The sequence below is a fragment of the Onychomys torridus genome, chromosome 16, assembly GCF_903995425.1.
Source record: "Onychomys torridus chromosome 16, mOncTor1.1, whole genome shotgun sequence".
NCBI lineage: Eukaryota > Metazoa > Chordata > Mammalia > Rodentia > Cricetidae > Onychomys > Onychomys torridus.
The window spans coordinates 66,691,503-66,711,193 of record NC_050458.1 but is presented as its reverse complement, the minus strand read 5'-3'; the positions used below and the strand labels follow the sequence as shown (position 1 = coordinate 66,711,193).

At 47.8% G+C, this 19,691-nt stretch overlaps 1 protein-coding gene across 1 annotated transcript; it reads left to right on the top strand.

Moving 5' to 3' along the window:
* The first annotated feature begins 157 nt into the window (after positions 1-157).
* LOC118596759 (keratin, type II cytoskeletal 3-like) lies at positions 158-5,040 on the top strand. The gene is made up of 7 exons (XM_036207638.1): positions 158-691; positions 1,897-2,117; positions 3,082-3,142; positions 3,494-3,586; positions 3,848-4,012; positions 4,422-4,547; positions 4,816-5,040. Exons 1-7 carry the CDS (start codon positions 158-160, stop codon positions 5,038-5,040), a joined length of 1,425 nt encoding a protein of 474 aa, XP_036063531.1.
* The last annotated feature ends 14,651 nt before the right edge of the window (positions 5,041-19,691 follow it).

Below are 19,691 nucleotides of genomic sequence, written 5' to 3'. Positions count from 1 at the left end.
AGCCCGCAAGCTTTGGGGATTAATGATCTGTCCTTCCCTTGAGCCCTGCAGCCTGGTCAAATGCGTATAAAGGGATTCATTCTCCCCAGGCCTTTATTCCTCTGCGCTCTTCTGCCAACTTTTACTCTCCCTGCTTGCTTCGCCCACTTTTTCTGTCATGGAGCTCCTTGCCATGAGCAGACAAGTCTGTAAGACACCGGGTGTGGGGAGCCAGGGCTTCTCTAGCTGGTCGGCTGTGGAGTTTGCCAGCACGAGGAAGAACTATGTAGCTCGCTCTGGGGCAGCTAGTGTAAGGGCTTATGGGATCCGGAGCAGAGCACCTGCCTTTGGCAGTGGAATCCTCTATGGCCTGGGTGGCAACAGGAATCTCTCTACTAGTGTGGCAGCTGGTGGCTTCCAGATTGGTGGCTTTGGCGGAGTTCAAGAAAGCTTTGGTGCTGGCTCTGGGAATGGCTTTGGTGGTGGCAGAGGAATGGGAGGTGGCACTGGGAAACCTGGTGTCTTTGGACCGGCTGGTGTCTTTTCGAGGCCTAGAATCTCTGGCTCTGGGGGAATCCAGGAAGTGACCAGCAACAAGAGCCTCCTGCAGCCCCTCCTTGCGGAGACTGACCCCCAGGCTGTGGAAATCAAAGTCAAAGAGTATGAAGAGACCAAGGCCCTCAATGACAGGCTCGCCTCCTTCCTTGGCAAGGTAATGAAACTCTGACTCCCATTCCCACACAAGAGACTTTGAATCTGACGTTTAGACACTGTTTACACGTGTCTAGAGGGCGAGGGGGGTCGAGGCCGAGCCATGGAGTTCTGGGCTGATGCTCTCCCCGCTTTAATCAGGTAGGACGTGAACATGTGTGGAAAGACCCAAACATCACCACGTGCTGCTTGTCTGAACCTCTGCTCAACTCTCCCACCTGGAGCCTTACATAGGTCTGGGCCTGCAGAGCTGGAGCCCAGGGCATCACTGGCCATGAAGGGTCTGACCTAGAAACAAAGCATTGGGGATGTCAGCTGCCCTTTGAGGCTTTTCCCTCTGTCCTGCTGCGCCAGCAAACGGGGCTGGTGTCCACGAGGATTTAGAGAGTTCTAAGTTGAGCCCTAGCTTCAGGGGGCTGTGGGAAGCCGGTGCCCTTTGTACCTCTACTCAACCTAGTACAGAAGGTTCTGGCCCACTTTGTGACTCACTCTAACGTGGTATAGCTTACCTGGGGCTGTTTCCCCTCTAAGCTGAAGAGAAGTGATGTTGTGCCAATGGTCATGTCAACTAGGGGCAGTTCTCAATGCTCGTGGCCTGGAGCGCTTCAGTGGCCATGGATTCTGTGATTAAAAAACAAACAACAAACAAACAAACAAAAAACTGCTGGGCGGTAGTGGCACACGCCTTTAATCCTGGCACTTGGGAGGCAGAGGCAGGTAGATCTCTGTGAGTTCGAGGCCAGCCTGGGCTACAGAGTGAGTTCCAGGACCGGCTCCAAAGCTACACAGAGAAACTTTGTCTCAAAAAACAACCAAAAACCAAAACCAAAACCAAAACCAAACCAAACCAAAACAAAGAACCCCCCCCCAAACCCACTGCTGCAGAGTGATTTTGCAGTGTGCACTGTATTTTGGGGAGTCAGGATCACGTCAAAGTCCCTAGAATATCCAGGGGTTCCCTTTACGGATCTGTGTCTTGTGTGTGTGGACCCTTCCTCTATGATCTTTCAAGTATGTTTTCCTTCAGTGTCCTGGTTGATGAACTACCAGACCACAGTTTGTGCAGCTTCAGGAAGAGCCCAACTTCACGTGTGCCTTTGCGCAGACAGACCACGAGCCAGATGCCCAGACCTACCTCCACTGACTAATGAAGGCCCTCCATGGTTTTGCAGTGTTGCCTGACGCTGCTGCCTCACTGTCCTGTAGGTACGTTTCATGGAACAACATCACAAGGCCCTGGAGACCGCCTGGGAGCTACTCCAGCAGCGGAGTCCCAGCTCCATCACCAGCACCAACAGCCCTGACTCTCATTTTGATAGCTTCATCAGCTCTCTGCGCCGTGACTTGGATGACATCGCTTCGGAGATAGGCCACCTGGATTTAGAGCTGAGGGACGTGCAGAGCACAGTGGCAGACTACGCAAAGAAGTGAGTGACAAGTGGGAGCGAGTAGATGTCATAGGCCACTCCTCCCAGAGTCTTGGTACTGCCTGAGCTCTGACTACTGTGCAGTGGTGTTACCTAGTGTGTTTCCCTTCTCTTACTTCCACGGGGACAGTAGGGTTCATTAGGCCCCTGCCCCTTTCCTTCTCCAAGCACTATATAGTCTACACAGAGAACTTGTTGCAAGGGTTTATTAGAGTTGAAGCACTTCCTCATGGTTGATCCTAGTTCTAGGATGTGAAAGATTCTGAGGCAGCTCATGGGATGGTAACTTGTAGCTCTGGAGGTTTGCCCTGGACTGGGGGGCTTTCCTGGAACACAGGACTTTCAGCGCTAAAACCAAGACAGTTTTTTTTCTGGGCAGATGGGTGTGACTCACTAGTCACAGGTCCCCTCACTAGCACAGAAGCAGTGAATTGGAGGCGCTCACCAGGAAGGTCAGGCCGGGCGGGAACAGAGAGCAGTGGAGTTTATGATTAACTCAAAAGTAAGCCCAGGGTCTGAGGAGATGAGGGTCTGAGGAGATGAGGAGATGAGGGTGTGAGGAGATGAGGGTGTGAGGAGATGAGGGTCTGAGGAGACAGGTCAGTGAGTAAAGCATTTGTAATACGGTCATGAGGACTTGAACTTGGATCCCCAGGAGCCACATGAAAGCCAGTGACATGTGTCTATATCACCAGGGATCTATGGTGGAGGGAGACACGTGAATCCCTAGACACTCAAGGTCAGCTTACCTGGCATACACAGCTGCAAAGAGAGACCCTATGTCATATAACCTATAAAGAAAAGATGGGTCAAGGTTGTCCTCTGACCTCCACATGTGTGCTGTGGCATACAAGTGCCTTCCCCCACATGTTATACGCCCCCCCTCACCAAAAAAAATAAAAGCAACCCAAACCAAACCATCCCAGACAAAACAAATCAAGCAAGTTCACTTTTATGTTCACAGATACGAGGGTGAAATCAACAAACGAAAGGCTGCTGAGAAGGACTTTGTGACTCTGAAGGAGGTGGGGACTAGTGAGAACTCCCTGGGGTGTGTCACACAGGGTCTTGGCTGGAAGGCACATTCCCCTGCTTGCTTTACTGCTGGGTTCAAACCACTGGCCTAGACAGAAGCAACCGGGTGCTTCTTTTGAAGGTCTTGAGGAATCAGTCCACTGGCCTTGAGCTTTGGAGGGCTGCATTTACCCCGTTCCTGTGAGCTATGAAAGCAGCCTTCATGTGGAGCCCGTGTTTGAATGAGAACCTCCACGTCGGCCTAGCCAGATTCCTCCACCCCCTCCAAGCTCGGCTGTTGCAATTGCAGCTTGCGTTTTGTCCCTTGGAGTAATCAGGCCTTGTGTACCTGCTTTTCTCAGGATGTGGACTCTGCCCACCAGGCCAAGATGAAGCTTCAGGCCAATGTGTATATTCTGATAAAAGAAATCAACTTTCTGAGGCATCTCTTTGAGGTGAGAATGCAGGAGAGAGGGAAGGGGTAATGCTTTCAGACGTGAGCCTGGTATTTTTGGTACCAAGGCCCTGGGAGACTGACTGTCTGGATGAACCTAGAGATGAAGCCCCCTGTAGCAGCTCAGCAGGGTGGGCTGCAGACATGGAGCTCTCTGAACATCTGGGGCAGCTGGACCACACACATTCAGAGCTAAGGGTCAGCGAATGGGATTGTTGTTCCAGTGGTCCTGAAAGTGAGTGAGCCCCTTCTGTGTTGGCAGGAAGCATCCCAGTCGCAGAACGGTGTCAGTGACACATCTGTGGTCCTCTCCATGGACAAGAACTACAGCCTGGACTTGCACAGCATCATTTTTGGGATCCGTACCCAGTTTGAAGGGATAGCTCAGAGGGACAAGGTGGAGGCTGAGTTGCTGTACCAGACCAAGGTGGGTGTCAGGTACTTCCTATGGGCTTCACTAGGAGTTAGAGAAGCTATTGCCTTGTGAGACAGCTGTGGAGGGGTCCCTGGAAGAATCCATATTTGTCTATTTTCTGGAGTCATCCATTTGATGGTTGTTTGTTGTACAATGTTTTATATTATCACCTTCCAGGCTGTATGGGACCATTTCTAGCTTGCTCAGGGCCTACAAGGTGGAAGAATCTTCTAGTACAATAGCCCAGATGTCTTCTTCCTTGCTGCCTTGGAGATGCCTCTCCTTGGTTCATTAAAATGATATTGAATATTATTTTAATAAATGCTTCTTGGCATCTCAAAGTTTGGTGAGTGGTGTGGGGGTATAGAAACTGGTTAGGAACAGTTGCATTTAGTATTCCTTTTTCTCTTCTGCTGTCTAGTTGGGGGAGCTCCAGACCACAGCTGGCAGGCATGCAAATGACCTGAGGAGCATCAAGGGCCAGATGACAGACATCAACAGGGTTATCCAGAGGTTACAGGAAGAGATGGAGAATGCCAAGAAGCAGGTGGAATGACTTGGATGCTATTGCTTGGGCTTACTGTTGCTGGGGTGGGGTACCTTAGGACTCATAGCAAAGAAGGGGATTTTGAAGACAGATGGCCCTCTGGGAAGGCTAGCTAACAGTGAGAAAACATCCCCATGGATAGAGAAGATAAAGACAATTAGGAGAATTGTGTCCTTCCCCAACTTTAAGATGGGATAGTCCATTTTTGGTTGCAGAGAGCCTGGGACCATCCTATTAGGCTCATTCTGCTCCTCCCCACCAATTTCAGAATGAAAAGCTGTCTAAGTCCCTCATGAAAGCTAAGCAGTGTGGTGAGACAGCAACCAGGGATGCCAATACCAAGCTTCAAGACTCACAGGCTGCCCTGAAGAAGGGCAAAGATGACCTGGCTGGGCTGCAGAGAGACTACAATGAACTGTTGGATGCCACGGTAAACTTGGATATGGAGATTGCTGCCTACCACCAGCTGCTGGAGGGTGCCGAGTACAGGTGAGCTCCGTCTCATCTTCCTGTCATAGTTTGAGGACCACACAAGTAACCAAGTGAGTGACAACAGAGTCCTTCCACAAAGACTTCTTCCCTTAGCCTGTGTATTTCCCAGTCTGCTCCCTCCATGGTAACCTAGCTGTCTATGCAACCAGTGTGCACAGCTTTCTTATTATGGTGCAGAGCCATGTGGGTGAAGCCTCCCAGGTTCTTGAGTTCAGTTATAGCAACTAGTTATTACCTCGACCCATGGCCTTGTTGTGGACCTACTGTGTGATGGATCCTTCTTTCTTGCTTTCTCAAACAGGATGTCCGGAGGGTACCAGAGCATCTGTAAGTAGCCCAAGTCTTCATGATAAAGGCTGCTTCTCAAATATTTCTACTAATACATGAAGTAGCAACTAATTTAGACAAGTTCCTTTTTTTGTTGGGGTCACTATTGCTGTGATGGAACACCACGACCAAAGCAAGTTGAGGAGGGAAGGGTTTATTTGGCTCACACTTCCACATCATAGTCAAGCACTGAAGGAAGTCAGGGCAGGAATTCAAGCAGGGCAGGAACCTAGAGGCAGGAGCTGATGCAGAGGCCATGGAGTATGCTGCTTACTGGTTTGTTACTTATGGCTTGCTCAGCCTGCTTTCTTAGGGAAACCAGGACCACCAGCCCATGGATGGCCCCACCCACTATGGGCTGGGCTCTTTCTCATAAGTCACTAATTAAGGGCATGCCTTACAGACTTGCCTGCAGCCTGATCTTATGGAGGCTTTTTCTCAACTGAGGTTCTCTCCTCTGATGACTCTAGCTTGTGTCGAGTTGATAATAAATCTATCCAGCACAGTTCCTATGGAAGTTATGGGGGCATTCTGGGAATGGAGTGGCAATGGATTGGCTTTTCTCATTGTTCTGGGCTCAGATCCTCCCATACATATTTATGATTTTTTTTTTTTTTAGTGTTTATGTATTGTATGTGTGTCTCTCTGTGTGTGCACATGGCTAAGTAAAAGTCAGAGAGAAACTTGTGGGAGTCATGTCTTCCATGTCATATCACGTAGAGTCTCAGGTCATCAGGCTTGCTGAGAAGCCCCTTTTCTTCCTGAGACATCTTATAGCCCTTAGGGCACTTTCAAATGGCCAGTGGGGAAAATTTCAGACACTGTGTAACCTTATAGTGTGTCACCAAGGATTGATCATATTGGCCTGGGGATGTGGCTCAGTGGTAGAACTCTTACCAAGCATGGGTGAAGCCCTGGGTTCAGGCTCCAGCAGCATAGAGGAAGAATAGAGTTGATGACAGGGTGTGCTGATGGGTACCTTCAAGCCCAGCACTTGGGAGGCAGAGACAGGTGGATCTCTGTGAGTTCAAGGCCAGCCAGGGCTACATAGTGAGATCCTGTCTCAAAAACAAACAAACGAGCAAACAAACAAACAAGCGAACAGTAGAGTTGACGGCGTGTAGAAGGAACCATTTTGTTATTTGAATTGACTTGCTGCATGGAGTTAATAGCCAATGGCACTAGAATGCCTCCTAGTTAATGTCAAGTGCACAGCTGTCATGATCACTGCCGATCTCCCTGGGTCTGGTTATTTATAATTCAGTGAAGTGGATGCCAGGGTGCTGACTGTGGCCCTGTCTTCCCCACCGCTGTGGTCAACAACAACAGCAGCAGCAGCAGCAGCCTTGTCAAGCGGTTACGGAAGTGGCTTTGGCGCTGGACATGGCACAGGAAGTGACGTTCGCCTGGTAAGCAGCAATGGCAGTAGATTTGGCAGCGAGTTTGGTGGCAGTGGCTTTGGTGGCGGCAGCAGCTTTGACCGTGGCTCCGGGGGTAGTCTTGGAGTCCGTGGTAGAGGCGTCAGCTCAAGCAACAATGGAGGTGGCAGTGACAATCTCTCTCAGTCCTCCAGGCACTACTCCAAATAAAGAGCTTGCCAACATCCTGGCCACCCCAGAGTACCTCTCTTCATCTGCTCCCCACACAAATCAGCATCACCCCCCAGCAGTCTATTCTCTTCTCAAGAGAGCAGTTTTCTGGGGCTGGAAGGCTGGCAGCCCTTGGCTCTTCCATCAGATCCCTGGTGGAGCCCATGTGAAGATTACAAGTGTTCCTCTCCCTGGTGCCAGTCTGTGCCTATGATTGTCCTGGTGTGACCTCAGCTGCCATCTTCTGCTTCCCTCACAGTATCCCCTCCCTTAGTGGAAGTGATGGATATATACACACAGTCCCAGGCCCATCTATTCTGTTGTCAATAAAGAGCATTGTGACTTACACCAGCTCTTCAAGTATTCTCTGTGCCCTTCTCCCCAGGGACCCATATGGTCCCCCTCAGGGCTCTCTGCCTTTGTCTCTCCCTTTGGGCTCTGTGGGACAACTGCAGAACTCCAGCTCTGAACCAAGGCATTGACTCACCATCACTGAGTGTAACCAAAGGGGCAGGTGCTGGCTAATTTATCCTTGGAGCCCTCTGGGGAGAGCTTGTGTGGCCTCACTTGCTTCTAGGAGGAAGGCTGGGGTGCACAGACATCCATTTTCTTTTTCTGCTTTCATTTGTAGGAACTAGGAAGGTCTTGGAAACAGTGCTCCATCACAGGGCGCTGGTCCCCATGGCATCTGACAGCCTGAGAGTTTGTACCCTACAAAGTTGACTGCACAGAGATGGACAGGAAACTGCTAAAACCTCAGGGCTGCTGGTTCCCTGAGTTCAAAGTGCCACCATGAGCACAGTGCACTGGCACACTCTGTGATAAAGGATTCCTTGGCTGGAAAAGCGTCTCTCTTAGAACATCCTGGAGGCCCAGGGAGTCCTGTGGTGGAGAAAATCCTAGCACTCTTTAGCCCAGATGTCCCACAGTCCCCTTCCTATGTGCACACTGGAAGGGACTGAGGAGCAGGGATCCCCAAATCTTCACCCTTCTTTTAAAACTGAGGGGTGGAACGACTTACTTAGGCTCTTTGGGTGTCCTGAGTCGAGGCTTCCACTTTCCCACACTGCCTCTGAGATTGCAGTGGTTCCATCTGGCCATGCCCGGCTACCTGGGCACTGAGAGCACACACAGGCTAGAGACAGAAACACTTAGTGACGCTAGGCCAGGGGACCGATATTTCCTCCTTAGGCTGAGGTAGAGACTATCTCAGGGATAGCAAATGGCAGTTCAATAAAGAAAACCTGCAGCCAAGGGCTGAAGAGAACCAGACCTTGGGAGAAATTCCAGTGATGAGTTGGTAAGCAGCAGTGACATATAACCCTCTCTGATTTTGGACAGGGCTGATAATGAGATCAGAGAGCAGTGAGCCACCAGGTAACGCTATTTGGTCAGGCAAGGGTGGGGGTGGGTGCCATGGGTATGGGAGAGAGAGCCTGGACAGACAGGCTAGAGCTGCTCACAAGACAGGAAGATTGGAGGTGTCTAGATGGTAGTTGTAGATGCGTGCTCTGAGGGAGGATCACCAGACTGGAGAGACTCATTTGGGCATCATTGACATTTGGATGACAAGGGTAGTTTTGAAGGCCACGGTGACTGGTGATTTATCCAGAAAGAAGGAAAAAGGGGCTCAGCTGAGATATACAGAGCCTGATATTTAGATATAGCTGGAGAGTTTCTCTCCAGGTCCCTCCAAGCCCACGAGTCCGGCAGCCCACTTATAAAATAAACACACAGGTGCTTATATATTTTAAACTGTTTGGCTTAGTGGCTCAGGCTTCTAACTAGTTGTTCTTATACCTTAAATTAAGCCATTTCTATTAATCTCTAAGTTGCCACGTGGTTCGTGGCTTACCGGTACCTTAACATCTTCTCATGGAGGCAGCTGGCAGCGTCTCTCTGCCTCAGCCTTCCACTTCCCAGAATTCTCTTTGTCCCGCCTATATTTCCTGTCTGGCTACTGGCTAATCAGTGTTTTATTTATCAACCAGTCACCCACAGCATTTAGAGTCAGGGTGAGGAGGACAGTCAACAAAGCCACAAATTGGTCCAGGTTTTCTAGAATGCTCTAGAGACGTTAGGACCCCTTAAATTGGCTCCAGGGAAAACCCAGAGCAGGTCTAGCCCTCCCTGGGTACTGTTCACAGTGAGTCTCATACTGAGAGAGTGGCCTCTGTCCATTGCTGCTCCTCTCTGGACTCGAATCTATGCCCCCTGCCCTTGCTGACCTTAAGGGTGTTTACAGGAAGCTCCACTTTCTAGGTAGCCCTCTAGGGGTGGCATAGGAAGAGTGCATGGCAGATAAGGCTATTTCTGAGAGGTGTCGTTGTCCCAGGAGAACAGCCTTGGCGGCTGACCCAAGACCGAGGGAGTAAATACCATGACTGGCTGTGGAGTCTCAGCCTAGCCCTGCCTATTTCTAATCCAGGCTGACGGCACTCCCCAGGGACTTGCAGGAATCCAGCATTCCTTCTGTTCCCTTTCTTCAACGCTTACACGGTTGCCGTTCTGTGCTGACTTCCCAAGGGCTCTTAGGCTGCTGGGCTTCAGCTCGCTTTCTTGTACTTGATCAGACTTCCATTCTTCGAGTAGGTAGTCCCAAGGCATGCTTTCACAGTGGGGGAGTGCAGTGACTGGGAGATATGGATAACTTTGTGATGAACTCTCATCAGAGGCTTGAAGCCGCTGGGCAGTGGTCACGAATCTTTGTGCCCCACCTCTCTTCCTTATCTGGGGAGTGGTGTATCCTCTTGTAACGACAAGAGGGACCAATTTCTGTCCGTGAGTCGCTCTGTGTGCCAGCTCCCCCTCACCTCACCCAGGGTGAGGGTGCTCCAAAGAGCTCCTTTCTGTTCTAGGAACTAGTGACTCACTGGTTCGCTCCTCCCTAGTGTTTGTAGATTTTGGGTTATTCCCTTCTCTCTCCTGCCAGCATGCAGGCCTCAGGCCAGAGCAAACACCAACAGTGCTGGTGACGTATTGGTACATGGTCTAGGAAACTAGAACTGTTTCCCCAAAGGGTCTGAAAGCATGTAGTACCCTCTGTGCACTTCTTCAACCTACTGCTGTTCGTGAGGGTGTGGATGTCAGGTTGCAGGTAATTTGAAGTACATCTCTGCAGCCCTGTTTGGCTGAAGCTCGGCAGGATTTCTGTCAGCCGGTTATTAGAAATGTCGTCTGGTGTGACTTAGGCCACTCCTTCTCTCTGCCCACTCAGCACTTAGGACAAGTGCATTCTCCCTCTGACAAAGGTCACACTTGGGGACACCTTGTGGTAACATTAGGATGGCAGAGAACACTCAGTTCTGAAAACACATTTTTGTGTATTTTGTATGGCTTTTGTCTAGATCTCATACAGGCCCTTGCAACATACACACTGGCTAAGGGCAAGCTAGTCAGCTGGATGGCAGGCTGGAGGAGAGCTGCTTCTCCTGGGAAGCCATGGTTGAGCACCTGATATACTTGGAAGCGTGTCCCAGCTAAATGGTTACAGCTTCATCACTGGGGCAGTCAACAGAGCTGTGGTTTGCAGGGGACATGATTTCCCTCCCCGACAAAGGGGTGATGTCTACTGGCATTTTTGACTGTTATAAGTGGTATCTAAGAGGCTGAGATGTTACTAAGCACCACACAGCTTACAGGTCTGCCCCCGTAGAGATACCATGAGATGCCAATGGTTCCACTGCTGTGGAGCCTGCCCGGGGGCAACAACTCACCATAGCTGCCTCCTAGGTGAAAGCCTCTAGCTGGAGGGACAGTGCCGTAGCTGAGCTGCACAGAGACCCTTCTGGGCTCAATAAGCTTGTTTTTGTTTACTTGTGTGTATATGCGGGCCTTTATCTCGATCGAATCTTTCTTATCGAATCCTGCTTATACGACCCTTGCTGGCCTAAAACTTACTGTGTAGCCCAGTTTGACCTCAAAATTACCACAGAGCCCAGGAACCCTGAAACTTGTAGGCAATCTTCCTGCCTCTGACTCCTGATTGCTGGGATTACAAGTGGGAGCCGCTGCATCCAGCTCTTGAGCACTTGGTTGTAAAGTGGAAAATTCTTATTAAATCTTTGGCTTATTTGATGATTAGTTTTAGATCTATCTGTCATCTCTCTACCATCCATCTATCCATCCTTCCGTCTGTCTGTCTGTGTGTACCTGTTTGACTTTATATGCACCACATGTGTACAGGCCAGAAGAGGGTGTTGGAGCCCTTGGAAATGTTGGGAACTGAATTGGGTTCTGCCACAGCAGCAAGTGGTGTAATTGCTGAGCCATTTCCCCAGGCCTTGGAAGTGCTTTTTTCTTTCTTTCTTTTTTTATTTATTATGGATGAAACCATATGAATTTAAGCTACACAACCACATAGCCTTATGTGAGGACATTTTCCCTTTTAAAGTTGTATTTATTTTTGTTTATGTGTACACATATTTCTGTGTGAGTATATTCCCTGTGTGTGTGTGTGTGTATATGTGTGTGTGTGTGTATGTGTGTGTGTATGTGTGTGTATGTGTGTGTGATGTGTGTGTATGTGTGTGTGTGTATATGTGTGTGTATGTGTGTGTGTATGTGTGTGTATGTGTGTGTGATGTGTGTGTGTATGTGTGTGTATGTGTGTGTATGTGTGTGTATGTGTGTGTGTGTATGTGTGTGTGTATGTGTGTGTGATGTGTGTGTGTGTATGTGTGTGTGTATGTGTGTGTGTGTATGTGTGTGTGTATGTGTGTGTGTATGTGTGTGTGTATGTGTGTGTATGTGTGTGTGTATGTGTGTGTGTATGTGTGTGTATGTGTGTGTATGTGTGTGTGTGTATGTGTGTGTATGTGTGTGTGTATGTGTGTATATGTGTGTGTGTATGTGTGTGTGTATGTGTGTGTGTATGTGTGTGTGTGTGTGTGTGTGTGTGTGTGTGTGTGTGTGTGTATGTGTGTGTGTGTCCATGGAGGCCAGAGGCAAGCGTTGGATTGCCTGGAATGGCAGTTACAGATGGTCGATGTGGATGCTGGAACTAAGCCTGGCATTCAATCATTGAGCCAACTCTCCAGCCTCCTTATGTGGGGACATTTAAAACCTGCACAAATGAGCTAGGAGGGCCATTTCCTGGTACAAAGCACAATTCCACACCACCATGCCTTTTACCAGGATTCTGCTCTCTACTCTCAATCATTTCTACATCCTTGAAGAGCTGCTAGTGTGGCTCCTGAAAAGTTTCCCTCCACCTGACATGGGGCCGAGTGCCGTCTGTCTACACTCTCACAGCATGTTGTTACCCCTTTGTGTCATGTGCTACACTACTTCTCCCATCTATTCCACACACCAGAGTAGAGGGTGCTTGAAGGGACCTGAGTCACATGATACTCCTCACTGGCCAGTACAGCGCTTGATATAGCAAGCCTTGTGGACTCACCAGACCAGTGAGATGTTGAAAAGGGACTCTTCAAGTTGTCCTGTGGTCCTGACAGTTAATGAACACAGCAGATGAAATGATTGACCTTTGTGGGTGGTATCAATAACACCCTGGACATTCCTCTTGCCTGTCACCTCATTTAATCCTCACAGGTGCTACAGGAGGTAGGTGGTAATTACCCACATTTTTTACACTGGCGCTTAGGGAGACAGCAACGTGACCGATGGGAAGTGGCAGAGCTGGGCCTCAAATCCTACATGTGTAACCACTCTGCTATGTTGCTAAACAGGCTGGCTGAATCCTTCTGGGGTCGTCTGGTGTGTTCTGTAATTCTGGAATGTGGGGCTAACATATCTTTGGAGTGCTGAGGAGCCATAAATCAAACCTGAGGTTCATCTGTCCACAGGGAGGTGGGCACTTTCAACTTTAGAGAGATCTGATCTCTAGCAGGAGACTAATGCAGGCATTGGAGGTGAGAAGTAGAGGTGTGTGTGTGTGTGTGTGTGTGTGTGTGTGTGTGTGTGTGTGTGTACCTTGATGATGATGGATGGCTTTCTTTGTTACCGCAGAGGCATTCATGAGGTTTAAAACCATTTTGATCAACACAGCTTGATGCTTCAAGACAAGTCTAGCCATCACATTCTATGGCTGCATTCCTTAGATGTCAAAGGGAGCTTTTCATCCAGAGATAATGCTTTTTGATTTGCTGAAGCCCACATAGTCATAGAAAGGTTTCATGAATTTATATCTGGACTCGGAACTGGATAATTTGGTTAAACTCTTGGGTTAGGAAGCTAATTAGTTTTAGCAAGCTAGTTAACCTAATGTCTTTTTCTGTAAAATGAGATTGAGGTTCTGACCTTGCAGAGTTTTATAACTAGAAATGATTCTTGTAAATAACCCAAGGCAACACTTAGTACACAGCAGGCACTCTATCCATGCTAGCCATTTTTATATTCTTTAAAAAATATTTTTATTTTGTGTATGAGTTTTCTTTTGCCTGCATATATGTAAATGCACCATGTGTGTCTAGAGCTCTTAGAGGCCAAATGAAGAAGGCATTGGATCCCCTGGCACCGGAGTCACAGATGGCTGTGAGCCACCATGTGGGTGCTGGGAACTGAACATGGGTCCTCTGCAAGAGCAGTAAGTGCTCTTAACTGCAGAGCCATCTCTCCAGCCACCATTTTTATATTTTCCCACAGATACATGGTAGAAATAAAGATTTGATTTTCCTTTTCTTTTGTGACAGTGTTATGTAGCTAGATTGCTCTGGAAATCATCACATATCTGAGGATGACTAGAACTCTAGATCTTCCTTCTCTCTGCCTCCCCAATGATGGCTCACGGGTCACAGGTTGTGTGGCACCATAAGGTTCTAGGCAGTGATAGGATTCAGCTCAGGCAAGCATTCTATGAGGTACAGGTCCAACTCCAGGAGTGAAGATTGAAAAAGGAAAATTATTTTTACTAAAACATTATCCTCTTACCTCTGAGAAGTGTGCAGTGCTCGATAAATATCCATTGATCAATGGGTTACTCAGGAAACCTGTGGTAAGAAGCTGGCTTGGCTAGACATGGAAGAATGTCCCTCCTACTATAGACATTATGATTCCTTGCAACTTACTGCAAACATCATCAGAATTGATGGTGTTTCTCTCTTGTTCTCTCTCTCCCTCCCTCCCTCCCTCCCTCCCCCCCCTCTCTCTCTCTCAATTTGAGATAGGTATCTAGGTATCCAGGCACTACAGTATAGCCCCAGGTTTTCCCAGAACACTTTGTAGTCTAGGCTGGCTTTGAACTCCTGACTCTTCGGTCTCCATCTTCCCAGTGCTGGGATTGTAGACACATCGTGCTATGTCCTACTCACTATGTACAACTCATAGACTGCAAGGTTCCTTGACCCTGAGCTGAGCAGCTCCCAGAACTCTTCTTTACTCTTTGTCCTGAAGACTGACAGTTTTAACCTGTTCGTATTCACCTATGGAAGGCTTCTCACTGGCCTTGTGATCACAAGGAAGGCCTGCCATGTTTTGAGCACCTTCTCTGTGTAAAGCTTTTCTGTTGTAGCTTTAACAGTCCCACTGTAATCTTAGGAAGATGCCATGCCAACTCCTATTCAGCAGATGGAAAATGGAGATCCAGGGGACAACATTACTTGCCATATGCCTTACAATCAGAGACTAGCAAGGCTGTGACTTGAACCCAGACTTCTCTGCTCCCCACTCCTTTGAGGTACAAGGGAAAAGATGGAGGAGATGCAGTCAGTTGAGTTCCAGAAAACTCAGCATGCCAATAGATTTTGGAAAGACCTAGCAAGATGTATTGCTGAGGAGAAATGAGTAAGGACAGAGCTGGTCCTTAGAGACTGAGTCCATTTTTCATACTCCATGTCTTTCTGTGTGTTTCTTCAAGTCCAGGCCTTGGTGGCTGTAAGCTTGCTGCCCTATCTAGAAGCAAGCTTTTCTCTCCTGGGACTCAATCAATGTTGTTGACCTCTTGCCTGGCATTTGTTGTGGGATATTTGATTACATGGTGTGAAGATGTGTCTCTGTCCTTCTTTACCTGCCTAAGGCACCTTCTGATTGGTTTAACAAAGAGCTGACTGGCCAATAGCTAGGTAGGAGAGGATAGGCAGGACTTCCGGGGAGAGAGAGGAACTTGGGGGAAGAATCAGAGAGATGGAATTCACCAGTAAGACTCAGAGGAAGTAGAAGGTACAGTGTGGAGGAGAGGTAATGAGCCACATGACAGAACATAGATGAATACGAACAGGTTAATTTAAGTTTTAAGATCTAGTTGGGAACAAGCCTAGGCTAAGGCCAAGCTTTTATACTTAATAAGAAGTCTCTATGTCATTATTTGGGAGCTGGTGGTCCAAAGAAAGTCTGACTATATTTGGTGCCCATGTTGGGCACCAAAATATTGTTTTTCCTCTGGCACAGCGGCTGCACCTGAATCTACTGCTGTTTCAGCCAGCAATTGTGGCTCCGAAGTTACTGGCCCACTTCTCAGGCAGTGGCCCAGTGGGACTTTTACTTCCCACTGGATCTGCTTCCTGCCACTGCCACCAAATGTAGTTTTTAGCTAAATCCCTATTGTTCTATTTATCAGTAAGACTCAGAAGTCAGAGGCTGGGTTGAAAACATGCTAGCTCAGAGAGGTTGAGGAGCAAACTAGTTGACCTTCTCTCTTCACCAGTGTCTCAGAAAGAGAGCATCCTTCTGCTCCCCCCCCAAAAAAAAATCACCACACTCAAAGTCCCTTCCTACTACTTCCTGTGCATCTCTCTGTCTTCCAGTTCCAGACTCCCTCTGACTCCATGATTACTTTCTGCCAACTAGTTTATGGCTCTGCCTCCTGACCCAAGGTTGATTTTATTTAACACAATCGCAAAGTCAGGGTTCACAGTAAGATTGAATATCCCACAACAGGCCTTAGTCTGCCAGTCTTATCTATTTGGGATGGGTGTTGACTGGTGCTTCCCCAAGTATATCCAATACTAATGTGACTCATGACTAAGTTTATTTGGGAAGCTCTGATTAAATAATGGTCAAAGAATTGTTTCCTGATGAACCTCTATGGGTGTCTTAATAGTTGAATGGGCTAATGGGCATTATTGTAATTCCAAGGAACTACACAATTTTCATTTCCCAAACTTGTTTGACCATAAAACCTCTTAACAAAGGCTATCTTAGGGAATCAAATTCTGTCCTAGATAAGCAGTGGGAGAGACTCAAGAATCAGACAAAGGTTCAGGGGTGAATTCAAGTATGAGGCATAATTAATATAAATTATAAGTGCCACCAGCTTACACTTAGCAATAAGGGGATTAATTGTACTTAGGCATGTGCTACTTTGTCAAGCTCTAGCTGTACCAGGAGCTGGCTCTGTGTCAGCATACATTCTTACTAGTCATTGGTCAAATAGTTTCAGTAGTGATGAGTTTTTATTTCAACATCGTATCAAGGAGAGAAAAAAATGTTATTCAGAGGCAGTATTCCCAGAGTGACAGTTTCATCCCTCCCTCCCTCTCTCCCTTCTCTCCCTCTCTCCCCCTCCTCTTACTCTTTTTCTTCTCCTCCTCTACAAAATAGTGACTTTTCTGAAATAGATCCGTGGCTCTACACATGAAAAAAGATAATACCGCCCCCTTCAGCAGGCCCTGGGGTGGAGAGGGCTGCCTGTTCACCTTGACCTTGAGGTGATGACTACCGCCTTCCTCTTTATTGCTCCACCCACAATTATCCTGGCACCTCTTAAGCCTCTCCATTGCAGGTGAATACCAGAGAACAATTTGGTTAAAGTAAATAACTACCCGGGAACAAATCCCCCCTGTTTTGTGGGTGGGGAGTAAGAGTCCAGAGTGCTCAGCTGCACGACAACCTTTTGACAGACGATTTTGGCATGTGAGGGATTAGAACTCAGGCTGCTGGCTGTAGTCAAGCCATTCAGACACTCCTCCACCAGATCTTATGGCAAATAAGGAAGCCAGTGCCAAGCGTGGCAAATCTGAATAGTCTTGGCAACATCACTGAACCATCCTAGCTTGCCAGGCAAGGTGCTGATGCGCTGGCAGGGCTCAAGAAGCACGAACTGGGAAATCCCAGTTCAGCGCAGGCCCTTGTGATCTGCCCATCGGCTCCCTCCTTTGCTGCTCTGGCTCCAGGGTGGCAGCACTGGCCACACTTAGGAGGCAGACGCTTGTTACTTTGGTGTTAGAGCCCAGGGAGGGGAGGCATAGGAGACACTGAGGGCTGTTCCTCTTCCTTCAGGTGCTCACCTGGGGCTTCAGGGGAGCCGGGTGAGAAGTGTGGATTGGGCGATTTTTAATTTTGTTACGTGCTGTGGGACTCCCCACAAATCAGAGAGGCAGGCAAGTGTTTGAATGGACTTCCAGTGTTGAACCATGGTCCAGGGTTATCCAGGCCGACTGCTTCTGCTGTAGGTCTCCTCCACTCCAGTGGGCTTTCTTCTGTTCTTGACCTTCTTTCCCGTTCTCACCCTCTGGTGAGTTTGTTAGGGGACAAGGTTATCTTATCAGCCGAGGCAGAACATAACAAACCCTTCCACGTGCCCAGAGAATACTAACAGTAGCTAGTTCTATAATGTTTATTATGTGCCCAGCTCTACACAAAACATTTCAAAATTGTTAGTTATTCACGGAGGGTTTGTGTGCACACAGGCATGTAGGGGTATCAGAGGGGCTCTTGTGGAATCTGGTTCTCTCCTCGGGGGTTAAACTCAGATCATCGAGCTTGGCAGCAAGCGCCTTTGCCTGCTGAGACACCTTGTCAGCCTCCACACCAAACACTTTATATTTTAACTTATTTACTGCTCACAAAAGCCCGGTGAAGTAGCTGCCATTATTAGCCTCATTTTATAGTTGACAGAACTGGACACACAAAAGTAGATTTCCTTAGATCAAGTTGCCAACAAGAGATGAAACTGGGACCCAACCAGGTAGATGGCTGCACATGAACTGGGGAGCACAGGAGTGAGGGTTGTTGGCAGGGCCCTGGACTTCTGTCCTTCTGCCTTCCGACAAATCTTCTGCTTGCTTTCAAATCACCCCATTGCTGCCAGCTGGGCTGGAATCTTGCAGATAATCCAGACAGCTCTTTTACGGCGAGTCTAAAGTCCGACCCTCCTGCTGCTTTATGTCCTGTCAGCCTTGTACCGGGGGATGACACCGGGAAAGCGTGCCTGCACTGTGTGTGTGTGTGTGTGTGTGTGTGTGTGTGTGTGTGTGTGTGTGTGTGTGTGTTGTGTGATAGCTGGGTGTGAAATGAAGGTGGGCTGCTATGTATGTGGGGAAACAGTAGAGCTCCTAGAAGTTAGAAAAGCTGTTCATCTGTGTACCTATCCTGCGATCAAGGGTCCTCTTTCCCACTACCGCTAGCCCAGATGGAGCTAGACCTGAGTCTAGATTTTTAAGCTGAAGATTGCCATCTGATGTGGGGTTCTTCGACTGAATATGGGGGTCATGAAAAACTTGACAATAGGAGGTTTCTGAGAGCATAATGACAAAAAAAATTGTTAAAAGCAAGGTACTAAATGAGTCTGAGCTGTTTCTGGCAGCGTTCCCCTGTGTGGCATTGTGGACTTTACTACAGTCCAACTTCTCAATGCACATCATGAACGTGTTGCGTTGTGCATTCTGTCACACCCTACAACGCCGAAGGATGCAGCCCCAAGCTCTTTGATTCAGCTTCGAGGCTCTCGCATGTCACAGTGTGCAGTGTTTTACCGTGTTCACAAGGTCTGCTTCTGTAGAAACGTAACTGCTGAGTTATGAAAAACAAAGACTTGAAATATTTTCCCGCCACCGTTCTTCAGCATGCACAGATGAAGCGAGTTTATCTTTAGGTTGTATTGTGTTAAAAATGTTTGATTTTTAAAATTTGTGTTTTAATTGCTGATTTGAGCTTCATAAGGTATTGTTCACTGGCTTTTGGGTTGTGAGGAGGGCGGAATCGCCAACCGTCTCTGAAATGGTTCTAAATATTCTGCCATTTTTTGCTGGGTATTTATGTGAAGTGGCAGTCTCAGCACTGAGGATTATAAAAATTCAAAGTACCAGTCAATTCTGAAAAACGTTGACGATGCTCTGTGTTCTGCAGTATCAAATGTTCAGCCAAGATTTAACTCTTTATAAATATGTATATATATATATATATATATATATATGTATATATATATACATACATGCATATATAAATAACCTCATTCATCTCATTAGTACACAAATTTGCTTTAATCTTTAACACAAATGGTAAAATTACATGGATACTAAGCAATTGTTTTAAAAATAAATTTCTTTATGATTTATCGATAAAGGTTTGATTTGTGTATCTACTGTATCTGTATTTATACCCTGGGTCAAGTAAAAATGTTTCCAACAGAAGGCAGTTTTCAAGTAGAAAAGGTTTAATTCATTTCAGCCTAGATGAAGGCCTCCTAAGTGGCCTGGATCCAAAGGGTTTACAGGAGTGCAGACACCCAAACCTCCTCTGCATATTTTCATCCAAAGACTGTGTGGGAATAGGTCTAAGCGTCTGTGATCTTGGACCTCAAGTCCTGAGTCAGCTGATCTTTTTGTGGTGTGCTCACTCTGGTGTTTCAGGGGCTGGACAGCAGAATGGTAGCAGTCAGGTGCTTCCACAGGGGAGCTCAGAGCCTCGAGTGGTGCTGGCATATGAACAGCCAGGGACACTGACTACACCAGATGGCCGAGGGGGAAGGAGATCCCGATGCCTGAATCTTTGTGGTCACTAAGATGTGCACATATTCTTATTCCAGGATGAGTGAGGTCCTTGAACTGACCTGACTATC